Source organism: Mercenaria mercenaria, chromosome 3 (assembly GCF_021730395.1).
Source record: "Mercenaria mercenaria strain notata chromosome 3, MADL_Memer_1, whole genome shotgun sequence".
Taxonomy (NCBI): Eukaryota; Metazoa; Mollusca; class Bivalvia; order Venerida; family Veneridae; genus Mercenaria; species Mercenaria mercenaria.
The window spans coordinates 90,574,464-90,594,196 of record NC_069363.1 but is presented as its reverse complement, the minus strand read 5'-3'; the positions used below and the strand labels follow the sequence as shown (position 1 = coordinate 90,594,196).

The window sequence follows — 19,733 nt, the reverse complement described above, 5'->3', positions numbered from 1 at the left end:
AAGAGTTCAGCAGCACAGGAAAGAAAACTGTGATACTTGGCTTAATGAGAGGTTGCGAAAATAGGGTTGAAAGGTGCGAACATTGGCAAAAACTTGGACGTGAACATATTTGTTTTTCTACAGCCTGGATATATGTCAAAGATTTATGTCAATTTGTGTAATGAACATGCCTCCACACTTATGTCAACATATAAATAAATAAATATATGACATAAAGCCTTAACATTTCAAAAAAAGCTATTAGCAGGTGGCCCGCTTGATTTTTGGTGTGAGACGAAAGACAATAATGAAAGCCACAGTTTTCTTTCATGGGCTTCGGGAAATGATCATGCTGTGGAAAATGCATGTGTTCAGAGCACCCATTTTAATTCGAAGAAATTGATATACAATTGACGAACCAACATAATTTATTCAGGTCTAATTCCTTCATTTGAAAGGGCTATATTTTACAGTACATGCCAGTTTAAAACTTTAAATCCGAAAGGAGCATCTTAAACATTGACGGGGTCACCCTAAATTGCGTTGGAAAACAATACGACGTTGCCATGAGCTTGACATATATACGAGAGGGTTAAATTAAGTCAATTCCACATAACTGGAGGCATGTTCATTAAACAAATTTGACAGAAATCAGGAGGCATGTTCATCAAGCAAATTTGACAGAAATCAGGCAGCATGTTCATTAAACAAATTGACTTGAATCTGGGGGCATGTTCATCATGCAAATTTGACAGAAATCAGGAGGCATGTTCATTAAACAAATTAACTTGAATCTGGAGGCATTTTCATTAAACAAATTGATTTGAATCTGGGGGCATGTTCATTAAACAAATTGACTTGAATCTGAAGGCATGTTCATTAAACAAATTGATTTGAATCTGGGGACATGTTCATTAAACAAATTGACTTGAATCTGGGGCATGTTCTTTAAACAAATTAACTTGAATCTGGAGGCATATTCTTCAAGCAATTTTGAAAGAAATTAGGAGGCATGTTCATTAAACAAATTGACTTGTATCTGGAGGTATGTTCATTAAATAAATTGGTTTAAATCAGGAGGCATGTTTGTGTTAGCAAATATTAACGATGAAATTTCCTGTGCCGTTTTTCTGGTTTGTTACAAATTTTGATCTTTATGTTCATTTATTTGCTTTACTCCCTTTAGCAAGATGTATGCATTCATGCTCGATTAAATTTTACAATGTTGCAATCGGTAATTTAATAAACATTAAAGTTTTAACTACTTTTATAATATAGATCTATGTGTTAGAAAATTTATGAAAACTTCGATTTTGTTTAACTCTGTGAGTCATCACACAACAAATAAAGATAATGTCAAAACAGTCGCATTTCTAAAAAAATGTCAGTTTTTACTCAGAATGTACTTATTCGTATAGAAATCATCTCCTTTTTAAATGTTATTACATGCATTCTTAACCTTTAGCCTGCTGGCGGCAAGTGGTTTTGCCTTTGCGGCCAGTGCAGACCAAGATCAGCCCGTACTTCATGGTCTGCATTGTTCGCTATTCGGTCAGTAATTTTCAATGAACACCCCTTTGAAGAATAATAAATGGTATTGCTTAACTCGAATGATGGACCAGTCTATTTTAGAAATTTAGCAGGCTGAAACTTAATAATTGCAGTACAATGCATATGTATATCATGAACGCAAAACTAGCAACAAGCTGGATCATAACTTCAGTAATTGATGTAAAATTGAAGAAAATATGCAATAACCACTCTAAGCATCAAACTAAGACTTGGGAATATTTTTGTATAAGGAGCTCAAAAAAAAGTTTCAAACTTCTCTACGATCTTGTTTAAATGAGTATCAAGTTTCCTTGTCTATCATGTCTTTGTCGCAAATTTGAGGTAGCGTACAAATCGTCAATGCACTTGAAAATGACGTGTTACAGGCAAAGCAGTTGTTAAAGTCCGATAAGGCTTTGAATTGTATGTTAAACACAGATGAAGCAGCTGTCCAAATAGATTTTATGCATAATTACATAGTTATGGTTAGAAAGCACTACTTTCAATACTGCTGTTTGAACCGTAAAGGGAGGTAATAAAAACAATGTATTCAGTAAAAAATTCTATTATGTTGTTCAATATACAAACTTTTGACAAATACTAGAGTAAACAATCATTGAAAACAGGATTTAATAAGATTTTAATATATTTTATATTCATAACACAAATGCAGCAGCCGTGTTATAATGACTTTAAACACATATATAGAGACCAATAATACTTATCAATTCTACATGGATTTTATAAATCAGTGACTTGAGAGAAAAATCCAGTTAGGGTAAACACACTGGAATTTACTTCTGTGCTATGGTAAGATTTCTAATGGTTCAAGCGAGCAAATGTATTTATTTCAGGTACAAATCTGCGGGGGGAAATATGAGAAAAACAACGAAAGTAATTTATAAATGTTATTACATATAACATAATATCCAACACATTGTAAAGAAACATACTAGTTTTCATTTGGTACGGATACGAACACATAATTATGTCTGACAGACAGACATTTTTATTTCAAATCAAATAGGCTAAAAACCCATAATAACATACATAGGCACAAATACAACAGCGGACAGTGTACAAAAAAAAATATACAATGACACATATAACATATAGGAACTAGCAAAACTGACAATGTGTTTTAAATGATACGCTATGAGCTGAGGTAAATATGTACCCGGAGAAGGCCGGTACAAAAAGATAATGTCATAGAAGAATGAATGTCGAATATATTGACCTTTCATCGACATACATATTCAAGTCTTTGTTGGCACAAAATAATTCAATCTTTTTTTCTATGTCAGCACACTATCCTTGTGGTCGTCTGCTGAGTAAGATCTGGCGCGTTGTTTCTCGAAGTTAAAATGTAAATGCAGATGCTTGGTTAAAGCTGCAGGCGATCCGACAGGTGACGACGGCGTGTGCGGCGAGGACGATGCCGGCGATCCAATGGGAGACGATGACGAATCTTCCAACGTCGAAGATCTATGCCGGACAATCTGAAAGATACAAACCATTGTTACCAGGCTTGTCTGTAGCGCAAGAGAAACTATTGAGGATTCAATGACTTAAGGGTATACTACACTCATATTTCATCTTTGAAAATATGAACAATTAAAACATCTATAGAATATGCAAACAAAAGACATGTGTATTAACAGTTTTGTGTATTCGGTTTAAATAGTGCACAATCAGTACATATAATAGATAAACACAGTACAAATGTGTAGGCCTACTACAACTAAAAGAACTGGAAGTAATTTTAATAATCAAATGTTACTGCATGACATTTAATTAGGAATGTAAATACATTTGATGAGGATTTTCTACATTTCAAGCACATATATAAAGTTAAAATATTTTAATGAAGGATGTGCATTTGATATCTTTAAAAGTTTAAAAGCAGTGCACCATCAAGAATTTCAAACATTATACTCATCTTATCTCAGTTTATCATATGGTTTGCTAACTTCATTGTTCATCTACTATTGACATTTTTTTTCAAGCGTTTTCAGAAGGGACATATCTTTAATGAATTGTGTATGATATCTACTCAAGTTGCTTTGTTCTGTAATTCTTAAAAGATCACTTGATTATATAAGATATGCAACAAGACAAATTCTGACTTTGATTGTCACATTTTCTTTAGACAATTATTATTATAATGCCAAGCCTGCAGTTAACCTACATGGTTATTTCATTAATTTTTTGAATGTCTTGACAAATGATATGCTTTGAAAGCTTGTGAAAAATTACTACTGGCAAAAGAAAAAAAAAACTCACGAGGTGGCCTATAAGATGAAAACGTTCTTATGCCTTCGGTAACAATGTTATATAAGGTAACACATTGTACAATTATAAAAAATTCTCCGGAGGTTATCGACTTCATTTGTTTTTGTCAAGTTTATGCTTTCTTGCTGTCAAAATTACAGCTTTAAATGACTGCTAACATATCAACTGTCACAAAGAGGGCGACAAAAAGTAAACCTTTTTTTTCAACCTTCCAACCTTCTTTTGAACCGTGATATAATGATGTAAAACATATGGCACCTTATATTTTAACTCTTATGAGAAATAACCCTGAAACCTCCACCCAGCGGTAGGTGTCGTGTAATTATGCACGTAACTCCTGCCTACTGTTTTTCTTCAGTTTTTTTTTCTTCTTGTTTTTTTCTTTTCATGGTTTACTTATGAGATATGATTTTAATACATTGGTCAATTCCTTTGGAAACATGATACTTCAGCATGGACTCGATCGGTGTGTATCAGTTACCGTGATTATAAAATACCAAATGTTTCAATATTTTGCCTAATGAGAAAATATTTTCAATTAAGATTCATTTTGATAACAAGCTTCATGAATATGTGAATTTGGTCAAAATACCGCATTTTGTGCAAATTCTACGTTATAAAATTGTGTCACAGTCACTTCTTAATGGGCCCAAATTATTAAATGATCCGCTGAAAATAGTATTACCCTAGGAAAACAATTTTTGAAAAGCTGGATATACCTCATTATTCATGGGAGTTACTCAGCTCGACCAGAGTTAAACAAAAAATGTTTATTTTAAGTGTTGGTACATTGGTTTGAAATATATAAATCAGCAGAACATAATGCAATAGCTTACAAGTAAATGCACTTAATACTGAATGGATGAAAAAATACTTGTGAAAAAAGTCCGACATTTATACACAACTTCATATTTTATGCGGTGATAACGAGTGTATATTATTATATTCAATCCTGCCTGACTCGCCACAACCACTTTATTTTTCTTTGTATTTACATTTAGTTCAAAGGCATTAAATTTAGGTAAGTGCCTTTCTAAAGGTATTCGGATGTTGAAAAAGTCTTGGATTTTTTCCCATATAATTTATAGAAGTTTGTTTTAGAATACATACACTACCAAATGTTTATATTTTCAACAAAAAGTGCAACTTTATGTAAATGGTCTAGAACAATGAGCTCAACGGGGATACAAGGGACTACTAGATAAGAGGTTAAAAGTTCGAGACCTCAGGTTTCTGTGACATAGTGACGAATTGACTAAAATTAATGTACGTTTAAAGTCGTTTGTTATCCTCTTCGATTCACTTGGAGAAGCTGTTAGTTACTCTTGGAGAGGTTGATACTAGTATGAAATAAAAAAAGCGGCATTTGTAAATTTTGCAATTTTATTATCTATCATTATTATTTCTCTGATGAGCCTGTATGAAGCATATTTCTGACAAAAATTAAATTTAAATGGAAGATGTTTCGGTAGATCCACTTCAACATTAATATAAATCCCTGGACTTGTTTAACATTAAATGAGCCGCACCATGAGGAAACCAACATAGTGCATTTGCGACCAGCATGAATCTAAACCAGCCTGCGCATCCGCGTAGTCTGGTCAGGATCCGTACTGTTCGCTTTCAAACCCTATTGCAGTTAGAGAAACCGTTAGCAAATAGCATGGATCCTGACCAGACTGCGCGGATGCGCAGACTGGTCTGGATCCATGCTGGTCGCAAATGCACTATGTTGGTTTTCTCATGGTGCGGCACAAATGTTAAAGTTTTACCACAAGGTCGTTTTTATTCCAAATTTAAAGACATTTTTAAGGGCCTTAAGTTAATGCAAAATCTTGGCTTTCATAGATAACAATAACGTCTTGCGTAACCATGGTAACCGTGGTTTGAGACTGCCAACGAATCTTTTTCCATACGTGAGCGCTTTCCATTTACGTCAAAACGTTCTTATGACTGCATGAGCATGAAGGCCCGTGAAGCTAAAGGAATGTGTTTAATTGTAACTTAAGATTTTACAAACCATTTCTCAAGAGTAAAACTTCATGTGTTTTTGACGTGGTAAAAGATTTACCTGCAGTGGTTGTGATGCCTTCGGAGTGTTCCACCAGTGCTGCAATTTACTACTACACGGATTCTTTTCAGGATGAAAATGATGATTCAAACCCATTCTCTCTCTAAGCTCTCTTTTGTCCATTTTCTATTCAAATGGATTAAGAATGTTAAGAATAAATGTTTAAAATTGTAGATTATTGTCAGACATACAGACAGACAAACATTATATTATTCATTATACACATGACAGTACAATTACATTACATAGAAACAAAATCAAAAAATGAAAGTACAGAAATACAACACGTCATCTGGTTCTTTTATGAAAGAAAGTGTTTAAGGGTACGGATACGTATCCCTAGAATCAGATTCTAGAGGTACGGATCCGTTACCCTAAACAACCGTGTTATAGATTGTCTAGGAGTACGGACCTCCTTTTTCCAGAAATTGTGGCTAAAAATGCGCCATTTTTCCTTGCATAATTTCAAAATTTATCGAGGAACTACGGAAGCCTAATAGGGCCGTTTTGAGTTAGAACTTGGATGAAAACAATTAGAAGTTAGAAGTTATGACTTAGAACTTAAACCTTAGACCTTAGAGCTTAGATGTTAGAAATATAAAAAGCGCGAATTTACAGAAAAATACAGTGAGGGCCGGAAGAGAAAGAACAAGGTAAATAAATATTCAAATTCTATTTTTTGATGTTTTTAATTTTGTTTTCCTTAGTTTAACGACCGTTTTCAACAAGTTTTCAGTCAAATACAAGCGGATAGTACTACACTTAAAATATGTGTATGCCTATACAGTTAAACTCGGATAACCCAGCGTTGTCTTCCACATAAAAATTCCAGCACTCAGAAAATTTCCAGTTTTCGCAGGTTTAATGTGGTTTAGTTCAGCTGTGCGCAGTTGCAGTTTCATAGTTTTTCGACAGTTTTTACCCGATGTTTGGTCCCCTTTTTGGACATTAAGTATGGCAGACCATGCAAGTCAGGCACTGTAGTATGGAAGCCCTGGAGGGACAATTGATTTCCGTACTTCCAACTTCTGACTTCTAACTTTTGCACTTCTCACTTCCAACTTCTTGACTTCCTACTTCTAACTTCCGCACTTCTGACTTCTAACTTCCGCATTTCTGACTTCCAACTTGGAAGTCAGAAGTGCGGAAGTTAGAAGTCAAAAGTGCGAAAGTTAGAAGAAGGAAGTAAGAAGTCAAGAGGTCGGAAGTAAGAAGAAGTGTGGAAGTTGGAAATCAGAAGTCGAAAGTCAAGAAGTTGGAAGTCAGAAGTGCGGAAGTTAGAAGTCAGAAGAGTGGAAGTCAGAAGTAGGAAGTAGGAAGTCAAGAAGTTGGAAGTGAGAAGTGCAAAAGTTAGAAGTCCGAAGTGGGAAGTACGGAAATCAATTGTCCCTCCAGGACTTCCATACTGTAGGTACATTTACTCGTGTTTGGCACAAAGAGGAATATCATAAATATAAACAGGGATGTTCGATCATCAAGAACTTACTGTATTGCAATTTCAATACTACGGGATATAAACACTTAGTTATACCCTTTAGAGCAAACTTTTTAAAGATATCTGGTAACGTAGTGCATTTTGCATCTCGGCACGTTTATCAGGCGTGCTTCTTCAATTTCTTATCATAAAATAGTAGTAGTTGCAGTAGTAGTAAACACTAATTACAAAATATCAACTTTATGTTGTTTTTTTTTTTCAGTATTTAGCCTACAAATAATATTTTTTTATACTTTTACAGTATTTACTAAAATGTCATTTGTTATCTGTTTTTTTCTCAGACAAAAGCCATGACGTCTTACTACACAATAATTTTTGGAGTGTTGTTCGTCTTTATAACAACAGTAAATAGTATTGTGACTTCGGGTATCACCGATGCCAGTAATAATTCACCATCTGTAATAGCTTCATACTTTTTAGAAACAGTAAAGGAATAAGGTATTGTGCCAAGGCTACTTCGTTGTGACAGAGGAACTGTAAATGCAAAATTGGCATTGCTGCAACCATTTTATTTTTTCAGATACGAAGGTACAGACAGTGTTTCTGGTTTGAAAAGCTTCATGTATGGGAAGAATGTATCTAACCAGCGAATAGAATCTTGGTGGGAAATATTGCATAGACAAGGTGTTCACTAGTGGATTTCGTATTTTAAGGGCATGGTGGATGCGAATGTTCTTGATATAACAAACAGGGTGCACATGAATGTTTGAAATACAACTTCATGGATTTAATCCAAGCAGTACTCGATATGACTGCACAACAATGGAATGTCCCTGAAATTCGAGCTCAAAAGCATTCTGATAATCCGTGTGGAATGCCAGATGTTATGATTTTTGTACCTGAAATATATGGTGGACACGGCTTTGGTCATAACGTTGACCAGGAAGATATCGAGATATGCATGGAGTTGTATGGAGAACAAAAGCAGCTATATTCAGACGAAACAATTCAGACGAAACAAAAGAACTGGTTCAGCTGTTGTTCTGGATCATGTAAGACCTACGGATGCAGAAGAAGCTTCAGCTTTGTACACACAAGCGCTACACTTGATATATAGATATTCACAAACATGTAATTGACAGTTTGTATTTCGTATGAATTGAGCTGATATCATAGATGAACGGTCAAGTAAGCCAGTCGTTGATTTTTTTATTGTTAGTTAAACTGGCGGCAAGTTCATATTTTGTGGACCGTTTTAAAGTGTTTACAAACTTGTGTCTTGACTGAAATCAAATTATTCTGACGTATAAGGCGTACATCAGCAGCACCCTTAAAACAGGAAACAAATAAGATAAATTAAACTATACTTTTCTTATGTCTTGAGTAATTTATTCGCATCTGGCGTACTATTTCGGTTCATATTATCATATTATTTACCCTCGATCAATTTGCTAATGTAACGCTGAAATAATTATGTACATGTATTTGTTTCCTGACATTTAATGAATTTTTTGCATACTGGTACTTACATATGTTAATAGATGATACAATTGTGTTTAAGATCAAGATTAAAACAAGAGTCATATTAGACATGGTCAATCCCTCGTCGGGAAACGTGAATTTAAGGATAAACTTACTCATAATATATTCAGTGTATGAAGTTTGAAGGAAATCCGTTTAGAACTTTTGGAGTTATACTCCGGACAAAATGTTAAAGTAAATATAATAAAGGGAAATAATTTAAAAAATCGATAATGTGGAGTTATTGTTCTGGCAAACTTCACTTCCCCCAATGTACTCTGTCAGTGTATGAAGTTTGAATGAAGTCCACCCCGTACTTTTGAAGTAATGCTCCGGACAAAATGGGAATATTTAGAAAATCAACATGTTAGAGTTATTGTTCTTGCACACAGCTACTCTGTGTGTGTATAAAGTTTAAAAGAAATCCGTCAAGTACGTTTGGAGTTATGCTCCGGACAAAAACGTTTCGGACGCGCAGACGGGGACCATTTCTAATCACTCTTCGACTTTTACAAGGGATAAATAAACTTAGTTTTGTCCTGTTCATAATCTAGAGTATCTTTGCAAGAAGTCCCAGAGCCCTGACCGATATAACTGCACTTTTGAACACGAGAAATATTTTCATATGTATAAAATGTACATTGTATGTAGTTTCAGGAAATGGATATTGTAATGACTGGGCTGATTGCTCAAAATCCAAGATGACCTTCAAAATTTTGAGAAACTACTTAAATCTTAAATCTTAGAACTTACAACTTAGAACTTACAACTTGGAACTTACAAGTTAGAACTTACAATTTACAAGTTAGAACTAACAACTTGGAACTTAGAAGTTACAACATAGAACATCATTTTAGAGCTTGGAAATTTTATAAAGATGTGCAATTTATAACACAATCATAAATCTTATCAATTCTTACGTCTCCCATCCTCTTTCCACTAATAATACCGTTACTTAAGCATCACAAATAATAATACATAAAATATATGAAATTGCCAGATTTAATATTTTAAACTTTAGTGTTAACTAGTTCTCAAACTGCTCTGTGACTATAAATGCGGAAGAAGCCCTTGCAACTCGTTTACAACTATGTTAAACCTTATAGACGAAATGGACAACATTGAAAATTGTCTATAATACATTACCTTGGAATATTTGGAAAATTGTTCTGCAGGAAAAAGTCAATGCCCTAAGCTTAGTTTTCCTATCTTGAGTCTTAAAATAATGTATCAGTCAGTAGTCATAATCAATTGTGCAAGCGTATGTACACTTCTGAACATAATGATTTGTGTTGGTCTAACATGCTGCCTTGATTTCCATTAAAGATGTGCCAAAATTATCAAACTTGGACACGCAGTATAATTCTGTTACTACGTGAGTACATGTATGTTTGGCTGACAGCTTTAAAAAGAAATTTCCCGTTGCTGTACCTTTCAATGTGTTAAGTGAAGATAATGCCGTATGAATATTTGAGACTGACGCTTCAGAAATAGAGAAATCGGACTAATAAAGTAATATTTCCTTTCTTGGTAGTAATCACCGTTATATTGTTGTTGTTGTTGTTGATGTTGGTAGAGATTTTGGCAGTGAAGGGGAAATAACTTTTGCATGCAATTTGTTTTACTTAAAAAGACTGACTCAGTCATCATTAAAGGCGTACGCTGGAATTCCCTGTATATGAGACGGGCGAAAAGTTTCCCAATAACAGAATTTCTTTAAACTTTGGATATTGAAGGACAATCATCTAACAAACAAACAAAAAATGCAATAAAAATCATAGGTCATCGGATTCGAAAAAGAGTTATCTGCCCTTGAAAACGTCATTTTTTGGGGAAATGCCGTTTTCAAGGGCAGATAACTCTTTTCCGATACCGGTGACCTATGATTTTTATTGCATTTTTTTGTTTCTTAGATGATTGTCCTTCAATATCCAAAGTTTGAAGAAATTCTGTTATTGGGAAAATTTTCGCACCAAATTCTAGCATACGTCCTTAACCTAGATTATCAGTAACAAAACATACTAGTGGAGATATTACAACAAAGGAATCAAAATATATCAATAACAACTTTTAACTTTATTAAACACAGAAATCGAATCATTTCTAAACAAATTTTAATGTCAAAAATAAAGTTATCAGAAATAAGGCCAACTATTTTTGTACACATTTTGTACGAGACAAACTTTAGAACTATTCAAATGACTGTGAAAGTGTACACACGTATGAGTATACTTTCTCTTGCCAGAGAAAACTTCATTAAATCTAACAAAAAAAAACTGAGCTCAGGTGAGCTTAAACAACAACATAGACACATTTTACAGCTTGAGATATTGTGAACAGTGCTAACAATTCTGGACAACAAAGAAGCAAATGTTAATGTAGCTGAAATGAGCTAATAAAACCAGATAAACTTATAAAACTTCAATAAGACTCAATACTCCCGCTTTCATAGCCTTGATTATTGTATAATCACCCCTTGGATATGGTGCCTGCTTTTTAATTTTGTCTTTTGACAGTTCCTGTGATACGAAGGCTCCATAACCTCAAATCCCCTTAATGAATTCCAGTTTGTTTAGTTCTGCCTATTGTTTTCTCGTTTGGGGCAAACCCATGTTCCATGTTCACCGCCGTTTGAAACATCTGCGGATGTCTCTAAATTGCTTTTTGTACTTTTAGCATGTGTAAATGTGAGTTCTGCTCAACCCGGGGCTAGAGGGCGTGGACGGTAGCATGCATTTCCACTACCGTCCATGAACAGGCTCAATTAAACCGAGCCTGCAACATTTTCGTTTTTGTCGTGTTGAGCGACCTGTAAAGTTTCCACTTTTCTTAATTCTATAAACTTTAAAAAATAAGAAAGGAAAATGCTTACAATGTTTAAACAACAAAGGAACATTGTCAAAATTGCACTGAGAAATTAAGATAAGAGGACGAAATGGTCCTAGGCCGCTCACCTGACACCTGAGAACACCTGGAAAATGTGACTGGAGGAGAATTTGTGCTAAGAAAAGCCTGGAAAGGACTAATTCCATACAAAATGTTTTTCTTTTAAATTAACTGGATGACCTAGTATGTGACTTATAATCGATCTTGACCTAGATTTCATCAAGACAAACATTCTGACAAAATTTCATGAAGATCTAGTGTAAATTGCAATCCCTATTGCATACACAAGGTTTTACTTTGGTTTGACCAGGTGACCTACTTTTTGACCCGTGCTGACTCGATTTCAAACTTCAGACATAGATTCATCAAGCCAAACATTCTGATTGAATTTCATGAAGATCTAGTGTAAAATGCAGCCCTATTGCATACACAAGGTTTTTATTTTTCTTTTACCGACTGTCCTTGTTTCTGACCCCAGATGACCCATATTTCAACTTGACCTAGACTTCATAAAGACAAACATTCTCACCAAATTTTATGAAAATCCAGAGTTTGGTGTAAATCTACCAAGTGATTTTGAAGAAAATTTTTTAAGTTTACTATTGAGACATATATGGAAACTAAGTTCAGCCCCCAGCGGTCATGTTTTCATCGAAATAGAACGGCTTGGGCAATTTTTGTAGAGTCATTCAAAGATCATTTCTACAAAATATTTCAAATCAAGCTGATAGTTTCCGAGAAGAAGATATTTAAAGATTTTCCTTTCAGTTGCCATGGCAATCACAGTTCTGCATGGATTTCAATTCTTTGGGCAATTTTAAAAGGGGGCCACCCAAGGATCATTCCTGTGAAGTTTGGAGTAAATTTGCCCAGTTGTTTTGAAGAAGAAGATTTGGATAGACGACGGTCATGGTGTGGTCACAAAAGCTCACCTTGAGCTTTTGGCTGAGGTGAGCTAAAATCACACACAATTTCAATCAACTATGAGACATTGTTAAATCTAACATGAGACTAAGCTCATGTGAGCCTATACAACTGAGATATATCTAGATTTAAACTCTACAATAAATTCAATAGCGGCCTGCCGCTCTTCTCTGTTGTAATTCAGGCCACGACTGACCACGTTTACCACTCTTGGAATAGCCTGATCTTCCAACATTTTTCTGAGACTGTGTAGTGTTTCCTTCTTTTCCATTAGTTCAGTGATTTCCTTCAGAGAATCTCCCTCTAGAGGCCATACTTGCTCTTCTGAAAATACCTCAGATATGATGCATGACAAGCTCCAAACATCAGTGCTGTTACAAGCAGGTGAGTGGTTCAAAAAAATTTTCAGGTACTTGGTAGGCAGGTGTTCCGGGCTGAAGTTCGTTTTGATTTTCGAATGTTGTCAGTGTATTGTTTAATGTATTTAATTTTGAAAGAGCTATATCGCACAGTTTCACAAAACCAGCATTCTCTGAAAAAATAATTTTCTGGCTTGATGTCAAGATGAATTATAACCAGTTTCTGGTTATGCCGATGTACCACAGCTTACGCAATTTGCAATGAAATTGAATACTTTTTGCCCATATCTAGTTTCTGACTTTCCTCACTAAATATTACATCATCAAGATTCAAACCTTTAACATATTCTGCTTTCAGATACAGATGGTCTTTGGCCACTGTAAGACCCATTATGAGCGCAATGTTGGGATGTCTTATTCTGCTGTGTGCAGCAATTTCACGCAAAGCTTCTTACAATACCTCATTCTTTTAACTTTCAATTTTTTGATAGCGATATCAGTGTTAATCCATTTGCCTTTATACACATCTCTAAATGATCCCTCTCCAATCTTATTTCCAAAGACAATACATGCAAATCTATATGTGCAATTGATATCTCATCAGAAGATAAGGTCTTCACCTCCCTAGTGACTGTCTTGGGCTGGGATAGACTGGTATCTGACTGATTCTTGGGCACACATGTATTATCTGCTTCTGTGGCAGACTAATATCTGTCTGAGTCTTTTGCATACTAGTATCTGTCTGTGTCTGGGGCAGACTGTTACATGTCTGTGTCTGGGGAAGACTGGTTTATGTCTGTGTCTGGGGCAGACTACTATCAGTCTGTGTCATGGGCATACTGGTATATGTTTGTGTCTGGGGCAGACTGGTATATGTCTGTATCTGAGGCAGACTGGTGTATGTCTGTGTCTGTAGCGGACTACTATCTGTCTGTGTCTGGGGCAGACTGGTATATGTCTGTGTCTGGAACAGACTACTATCTGCCTGTGTCTGGAGCAGACTGGTATATGTCTGTGTCTTGGGTATACTGGTATATATATCTGTCTCTGGGGCAGACTGGTGTATGCCTGTGTCTTGGGCAGTCTACTACCTGTCTGTGTCTGGGGAGTACTGGTATATGTCTGTTTGGGACAGACTGGTATATGTCTGTGTCTGGGGCAGACTACTATCTGTCTGTATCTGGGGCATACTGGTATATGTCTGTATCTGGGGTAGACTACTATATGTCTATGTCTGTTGCATACTGTTATATGTCTGTCTCTGGGGCAGACTGGCGTATGTATGTGTCTGGGGCAGACTACTATCTGTCGGTGTCTGGGGCATACTGGTATATGTCTGTGTCAGGGGCAGATTGGTATATTCTGTATCTGGGGAAGACTACTTTTTGTCTGTTTCTGGGGCATACTGGCATACTAGTATATGTCTGTGTCTGTGGCAGATTGATATATGCCTGTGTCTGGGGCAATCTACTATTTGTCTGTGTCTGGGGCAGACTAGTGTATATCTGTGTCTGGGGCAGACTAGTATGCAAATCTCGTCCAACATTTATAACCTGTCCATCTCTGTACCACTAAATCACTGGATTTTCCGGGATAATCCTTGTAACCACACCAAGAACAAAATATGTACCGGTATCTTTAGCTCAAGCTGCTTCAAAACTATGTATATTATGAGGAGTATACATGACTACTTCATCTAACTTAGGTTCTGCATTTTGTGTGTTATCACCGGCATTTGTTGCTAATACATTGTGTATCTTTATTCCACCAACTGACATATTTGCCATCCGAAATCCATCCAGGAAGGGACTGTATTCTTCGAAAGCTGTATTCCTTGAAGTCGTTTCATAACATCCTTTCACGGAATAGCAACTCAAATATGATATGGAGTTGTCATACAATGACTGTTTTTCTTTTGTGTACTTGATTGATATTTCTCCTGGTCTCATTCCATTTACAAGTAAACTTGACTTCTTAAAATATGAAAATTAATTTTTATCTTCACTTTGATTTCCATCAGCACCATCCATTTTAATTTCATGTCTAGTTTCAATACCTTGTGTTCTTGTGCTTTTCATCGCTGATTCATCTTCAGAGGCCTCAACGTTTTTTATCGGTGGCGGCAATTATTTATCAATGACCTTGTTCTAAGGTAAACATAAAACTGAGAAGAATAAATTCCATTTGATCTCAAGTGTTCATGGAGAGTTCACTTATTTCAATCAATGTTATGAAATACTTCAATCTTGTCACCCTTAAATGTATTCAAACAAGCATCCATCTCTGACAACAAACCAAAACAGCTTTTGCCATGAGGGAAAAACATTTTTTGCCATTTCGAAAATTGTTTCACTGTAAAACGTCCTTCTCATTAAAAAACTTCTCGATGTGCTGTCAGACGAAATTTTCCAAGGTCACTGTGACTTTGATCTTTAACATACTAGGGTCATCTACCAAAGCAGGAACGGCTTTCGTTTTTGAGACGTATGTGACCTTAACCTTTGATTTAGTGGCCTAAACAACAATAGCGTTTATGTACTGACCATGACCAATCTTTTCGCTACGTTTGATGGTTCTACAACATTGCATTGGTAGATATCAAACACAAACGAATTTTCTATCTGATGTGACTGTTACCTTTACCTTTTACATAGTGAGTTTAGATACCATAGGGGTCACACAGAGAACATGACCAGCCATAAACGTTGAAGGTCCTAAAGTCATTGGTTTGTAAGATATTGAGCAGAAACAGTCTTCCTTCCCAAGGTCACTGCCTTAAAGAATACCACACAGAAGACAGGACTTTTCATTAGTTGATTATTGGACAGAACTGCTGGATAATTCAACTGTTTCGATCTTTCTCAATAAACAAACTTCATCTCAGCAAATTCGTATTCATGGAAATACTAAAATTGTCTTACCTCCATTCATCCGGCTTTCTGGATCCAATATGGCGTTTTCCCGGGTGTATGGGGACATCTAATGCCTAAGTTCTAAGATCTAAGATCTAAGTTTTAAGATCTAAATTCTAATTTCTAAGATCTAAGTTAAAAAGTCTAAGTTCTAAGTCAAAACGGCCCCAATAGGCTTCCGTAAGGAACACCCTAAACCAACATGTCTACTGGTGTTCTAATTATACAAGAGAGAAGAGTGTGTACATTGTAACTTGACTGCTAAGATGTTTCTCTAAAGTGGCTAAAAAACCGTTTTGCATTGAATAATTTCACAATTCTCGGGGAGGACGGCTCCAAGCCCCCACCTCGACTTGCTCTCCAATTATGCAGGCAAGTTGTTTGTACATTTCATCCCGATTTACTCAGACATTTTTGTCAGAAATGGCTTTAAATGCACCATTTTGCCTTTCAGAATTTCACAATTTCCCGTGGAGTTCCCCTGAACCTCCACCCCTTCCAGTACTCCAATTACTCACGCAAGCTTGTCAACCTGATTTGCTCAGAATTTGTACATTTATAAACTGAAAATGACGTGTAGAATTTCGTCTCAGGTAGAAGCCTTGAAATCCAACTTAACATATATGCCAGAATGAAGTATAAAATGTTTAAATTTAATGATTACTGTGTACCTAAGCCCATGACAGCACTTTTTTCCAAAAAATTCTGCCTCAGTGTTTTTACAGGTCTGAAACATTGCAACTAGTGCTTTTCTATCCATGTAATTATGAAACGAATAATTTACTAGAATTTCTGTAAACGATTTTCTCCAAATGGCCACATTATTTCTTTTCCCCAACTGCTAAAGTTTTTTTTCTTCAGATATTTTTTTTAAAATCTTTGTTGTTTTTTGACTTAATTCAATATATGCTATGGTAAATTGTATTGGAAACGAAAAGTATTTCTGAAAATAAATCTGATGGATTCGCAGCTTACTTATCATAATCATGTATTTAGAAAATGTCATACCTCTCTGGTTTATCCAAATTAAATTTCAAGTTCCTCAATCCAGGCTCAGTAGCTTAATACCTTAAGAGCTCGTTTTACGGTATATATGTCACCTGAGCGCGGTGAAACGGTGCGTGAAGTTCAAGAAAAAATTCTAGTGTTGTCGTATCTTTGCATGAATCATGCAGTTAACGACTTCCCTATCATTTAAATAAACGTAAGATTAATTTACGTCAATAATTATATCGATTTGGTAAGTCAGTGTCTGGTCACATCACACGTTTGCTTGAAAAACTAACAGGAAACATGGAAAGACGCTCGAAAAATCCCACAAAGTACTGGCTGGAAAAACAGTTTGAACGTTACCAATAATAGCTTACAATATAAAACTAGTTTAGCAGTATTTTACGTGAATTTAGAAACGTATAAATGATAACTATATTCGCTGTACATGCTATGTGGTATCTCGTTCACATCTCTAAATCTGCCTTGGGTGTTTTAATACGAGTTTTCTTAACAAAAAAGGAATGCCGTACTCAACAGTGTCATTATAACAAAGAAATTATTTATCATCATTGCCTTTACCTCTTAAGAAAAATCTAAATGACATGCAAGCTATTCAGTGCACTTGATAAAGTGCATACACCATCTTTGTAAAATAAATATATACAAATAACATGTTTGGAAACTCACAAACTAAAGAAGTTGTACAAGTGCATGTTTGTGAGTGTGCACACGTGCGTGCGTGCATGCGCGCTCATGTATGTGTGTGAGAGTGAGAGAGAGCGTTTGTGCGTCTGCGCGTACATGCGTTTTTTTTTTAGTCTTACTATGAATAAACTAGATTTTTCCAAAGTTACAGAGGAATTTGCACTTAACGACCGTTTACATCAAGCTTCTTAATTAAGGCAATTTACCTTCGATACTACGTGAACAAAGCTTTTCAATTTTAAATGGCATATTAGTTAAAGCAACTAATTTTCATGTGTTTCTATAACATATAATCTGTCAGTAAGTAAGTAAGTTTCGAAGCGTTTTAGCCTGGGAATCCAGTCTGAAAATTTCTAACTGCAGGTTGACAATATCAGAGTCTCGATGCGCAAATTAAGTGGGATCTTTAATGCATAGATATTAGGTATGATTTCTTCTGACAAAGCAAGAATATTATCAACGGCTTCCCAGGCCAGAAGCTTTTAAAAAAGCTGTAGAAATAATTTTCTGATATCTTAATTTTTCTTTTTACTTTGTTGTCGTTCGATCTGGAGGTCAGTGTCAGTCCCTTTAAACCATTTTAAAGCCATGAAATACATAAAAAGAAAATTGTTTTTATGTAAGATCAAAATACCTTTCAATCTCTTGCTATGGGCCAATGTTTTGACACCACACTGAAACAAACAAAATAATTTTGCCTGTCCAACATCACGTAAAAATTGTGTGCTGGTCCAACATCACGTAAGACGTTCACTGTACTTTTACCTATTTTGTCGCATCATTCATCATTCTCATAAATTATGCAAATTACGCGCAGCATTGACGTTAAATTAGCTCCGCCATCAATCATATAGTTTACTTTGAATAGCCACGACTATTCAATTAGAAAGAGTATCATATTAAATTTGATATCCGTTTCGCATCTTTCACTGTAAAAGTTTATTTTTCGATATAAAATGAATTTAGCTGAACTAAATATATTAAGAAGTAGTTGTGTTTTTGTAGAGCCACATTCACAGTTAAATGCCATGTACAACAGTCATTTATTGTTTGTGTGTTGTTTTTGTTTTTGTTGTTGTTGTTGTTGTTTTGTTTTGTTTTATGCTGTTTTGTTTTTGGTGCAGTACACATTTTTACTGTGCTTATATACGTATATGTAATAGGCGTCTAACACACACTATTTATACATATTACACACAAAACTTGTTAATTTTATGTTTAGATAGATATAACAAAGAAATTGTTTATGTTTGTGCCTATTATGTCTTCAGATCATGTTCTGCTAAGATAGGTTACTTGTCTTTTTTGGCTAGGTAATACCTTATCGGTTTCCTACATAAACAAGGTCGCGGGTATATAGAGATCACACAATAAAAACTATTATATATGTAAAAAGTAAATATCATGATAAAAGCATGAGTGAAAGATGTATCTCAACATTGACTAAATTTATCTTACTTTAGTTTCTTTAACTGAACTTTTTATTTAACAGAGATATTTTAGGAAATAAGCAAACAACGAAACATGCAAAACCAAGAGTTTACTAGTTTACATAAACGAATGCTAAATTTTCCAACGTTGAGTAAGACAAAACATTCAGTACCCCTACCTCGTTTTTAGTTCCTTGTTTTTCTTTGTCTTATCTCCAATTTGTTTGCCATGCTCCTAGCCAATAGGATACTTTGTATTGCTAAATGTAGTAATCTTTATCAAGTCTGATCAATGTAGTACTTCCTTCCCTTGTTTGATCTTTTACCTATTAAAACTGCTGCTACAGACGGGGAAATTTAGCGCACGTGTTCCAATTATAGTGATACAACATTCCTGTCCAGAAGGTATTTCCTTGGTCGTAGAATATACATGAAAATGCAAAGCGTTTTGGCTTCTTTTGTTGTGCATAACATATTTTCCCATTTAGATATATTTTTTTAATTTTTATTAACATCATTTGAAAGACTTCTCCTGGACCAGGTGATGAATCTTAGCAAAACTTGGTCTACAGCATCCTTGAAATATCCTCCCTAAAGTGCGTACAAATGGTTCCGCTTGGTCCTTTTTAGGGGCCGTAAGAGCTAAAAATAGAAAAAAAATGTTACTCTCGTGAA

The 19,733-nt window shown here is 35.2% G+C and overlaps 2 protein-coding genes across 4 annotated transcripts; one reads left to right on the top strand and one right to left on the bottom strand.

Annotated features, from left to right (window-relative positions):
• Window positions 1-2,109: 2,109 nt before the first annotated feature.
• LOC128555772 (uncharacterized) lies at window positions 2,110-17,545 on the bottom strand. 3 transcript variants are annotated; one of them, XR_008370349.1, is made up of 3 exons: window positions 17,503-17,545; window positions 5,894-6,019; window positions 2,110-3,029 (listed from the first exon to the last, which is right to left on the bottom strand). XR_008370349.1 is itself a non-coding variant. In XM_053539247.1 (2 exons), exons 1-2 carry the CDS (start codon window positions 6,014-6,016, stop codon window positions 2,826-2,828), a joined length of 327 nt encoding a protein of 108 aa, XP_053395222.1. In that variant the 5' UTR covers window positions 6,017-6,019; the 3' UTR covers window positions 2,110-2,825. The 3 variants fall into 3 exon arrangements, 1 of the variants encoding a protein (XP_053395222.1); XR_008370348.1 differs by lacking the exon at window positions 17,503-17,545 and adding an exon at window positions 16,939-17,217; XM_053539247.1 differs by lacking the exon at window positions 17,503-17,545.
• Window positions 13,597-14,594, top strand: LOC128555771 (uncharacterized). The gene has a single exon (XM_053539246.1). The coding sequence runs from the start codon at window positions 13,784-13,786 to the stop codon at window positions 14,591-14,593; it is 810 nt and encodes a 269-aa protein (XP_053395221.1). The 5' UTR covers window positions 13,597-13,783; the 3' UTR covers window position 14,594.
• Window positions 17,546-19,733: the final 2,188 nt, after the last annotated feature.

Bases quoted from the DNA above. Each gene is read 5' to 3' on its own strand.
- LOC128555772 (XM_053539247.1), bottom strand. From the start codon at position 6,016: ATGGACAAAAGAGAGCTTAGAGAGAGAATGGGTTTGAATCATCATTTT. The intron at 3,030-5,893 runs GTAAATCTTTTA...TGTATCTTTCAG, and splicing joins AGGCATCACAACCACTGCAG to ATTGTCCGGCATAGATCTTC.
- LOC128555771 (XM_053539246.1), top strand. From the start codon at position 13,784: ATGTCTGTGTCTGGGGAAGACTGGTTTATGTCTGTGTCTGGGGCAGAC.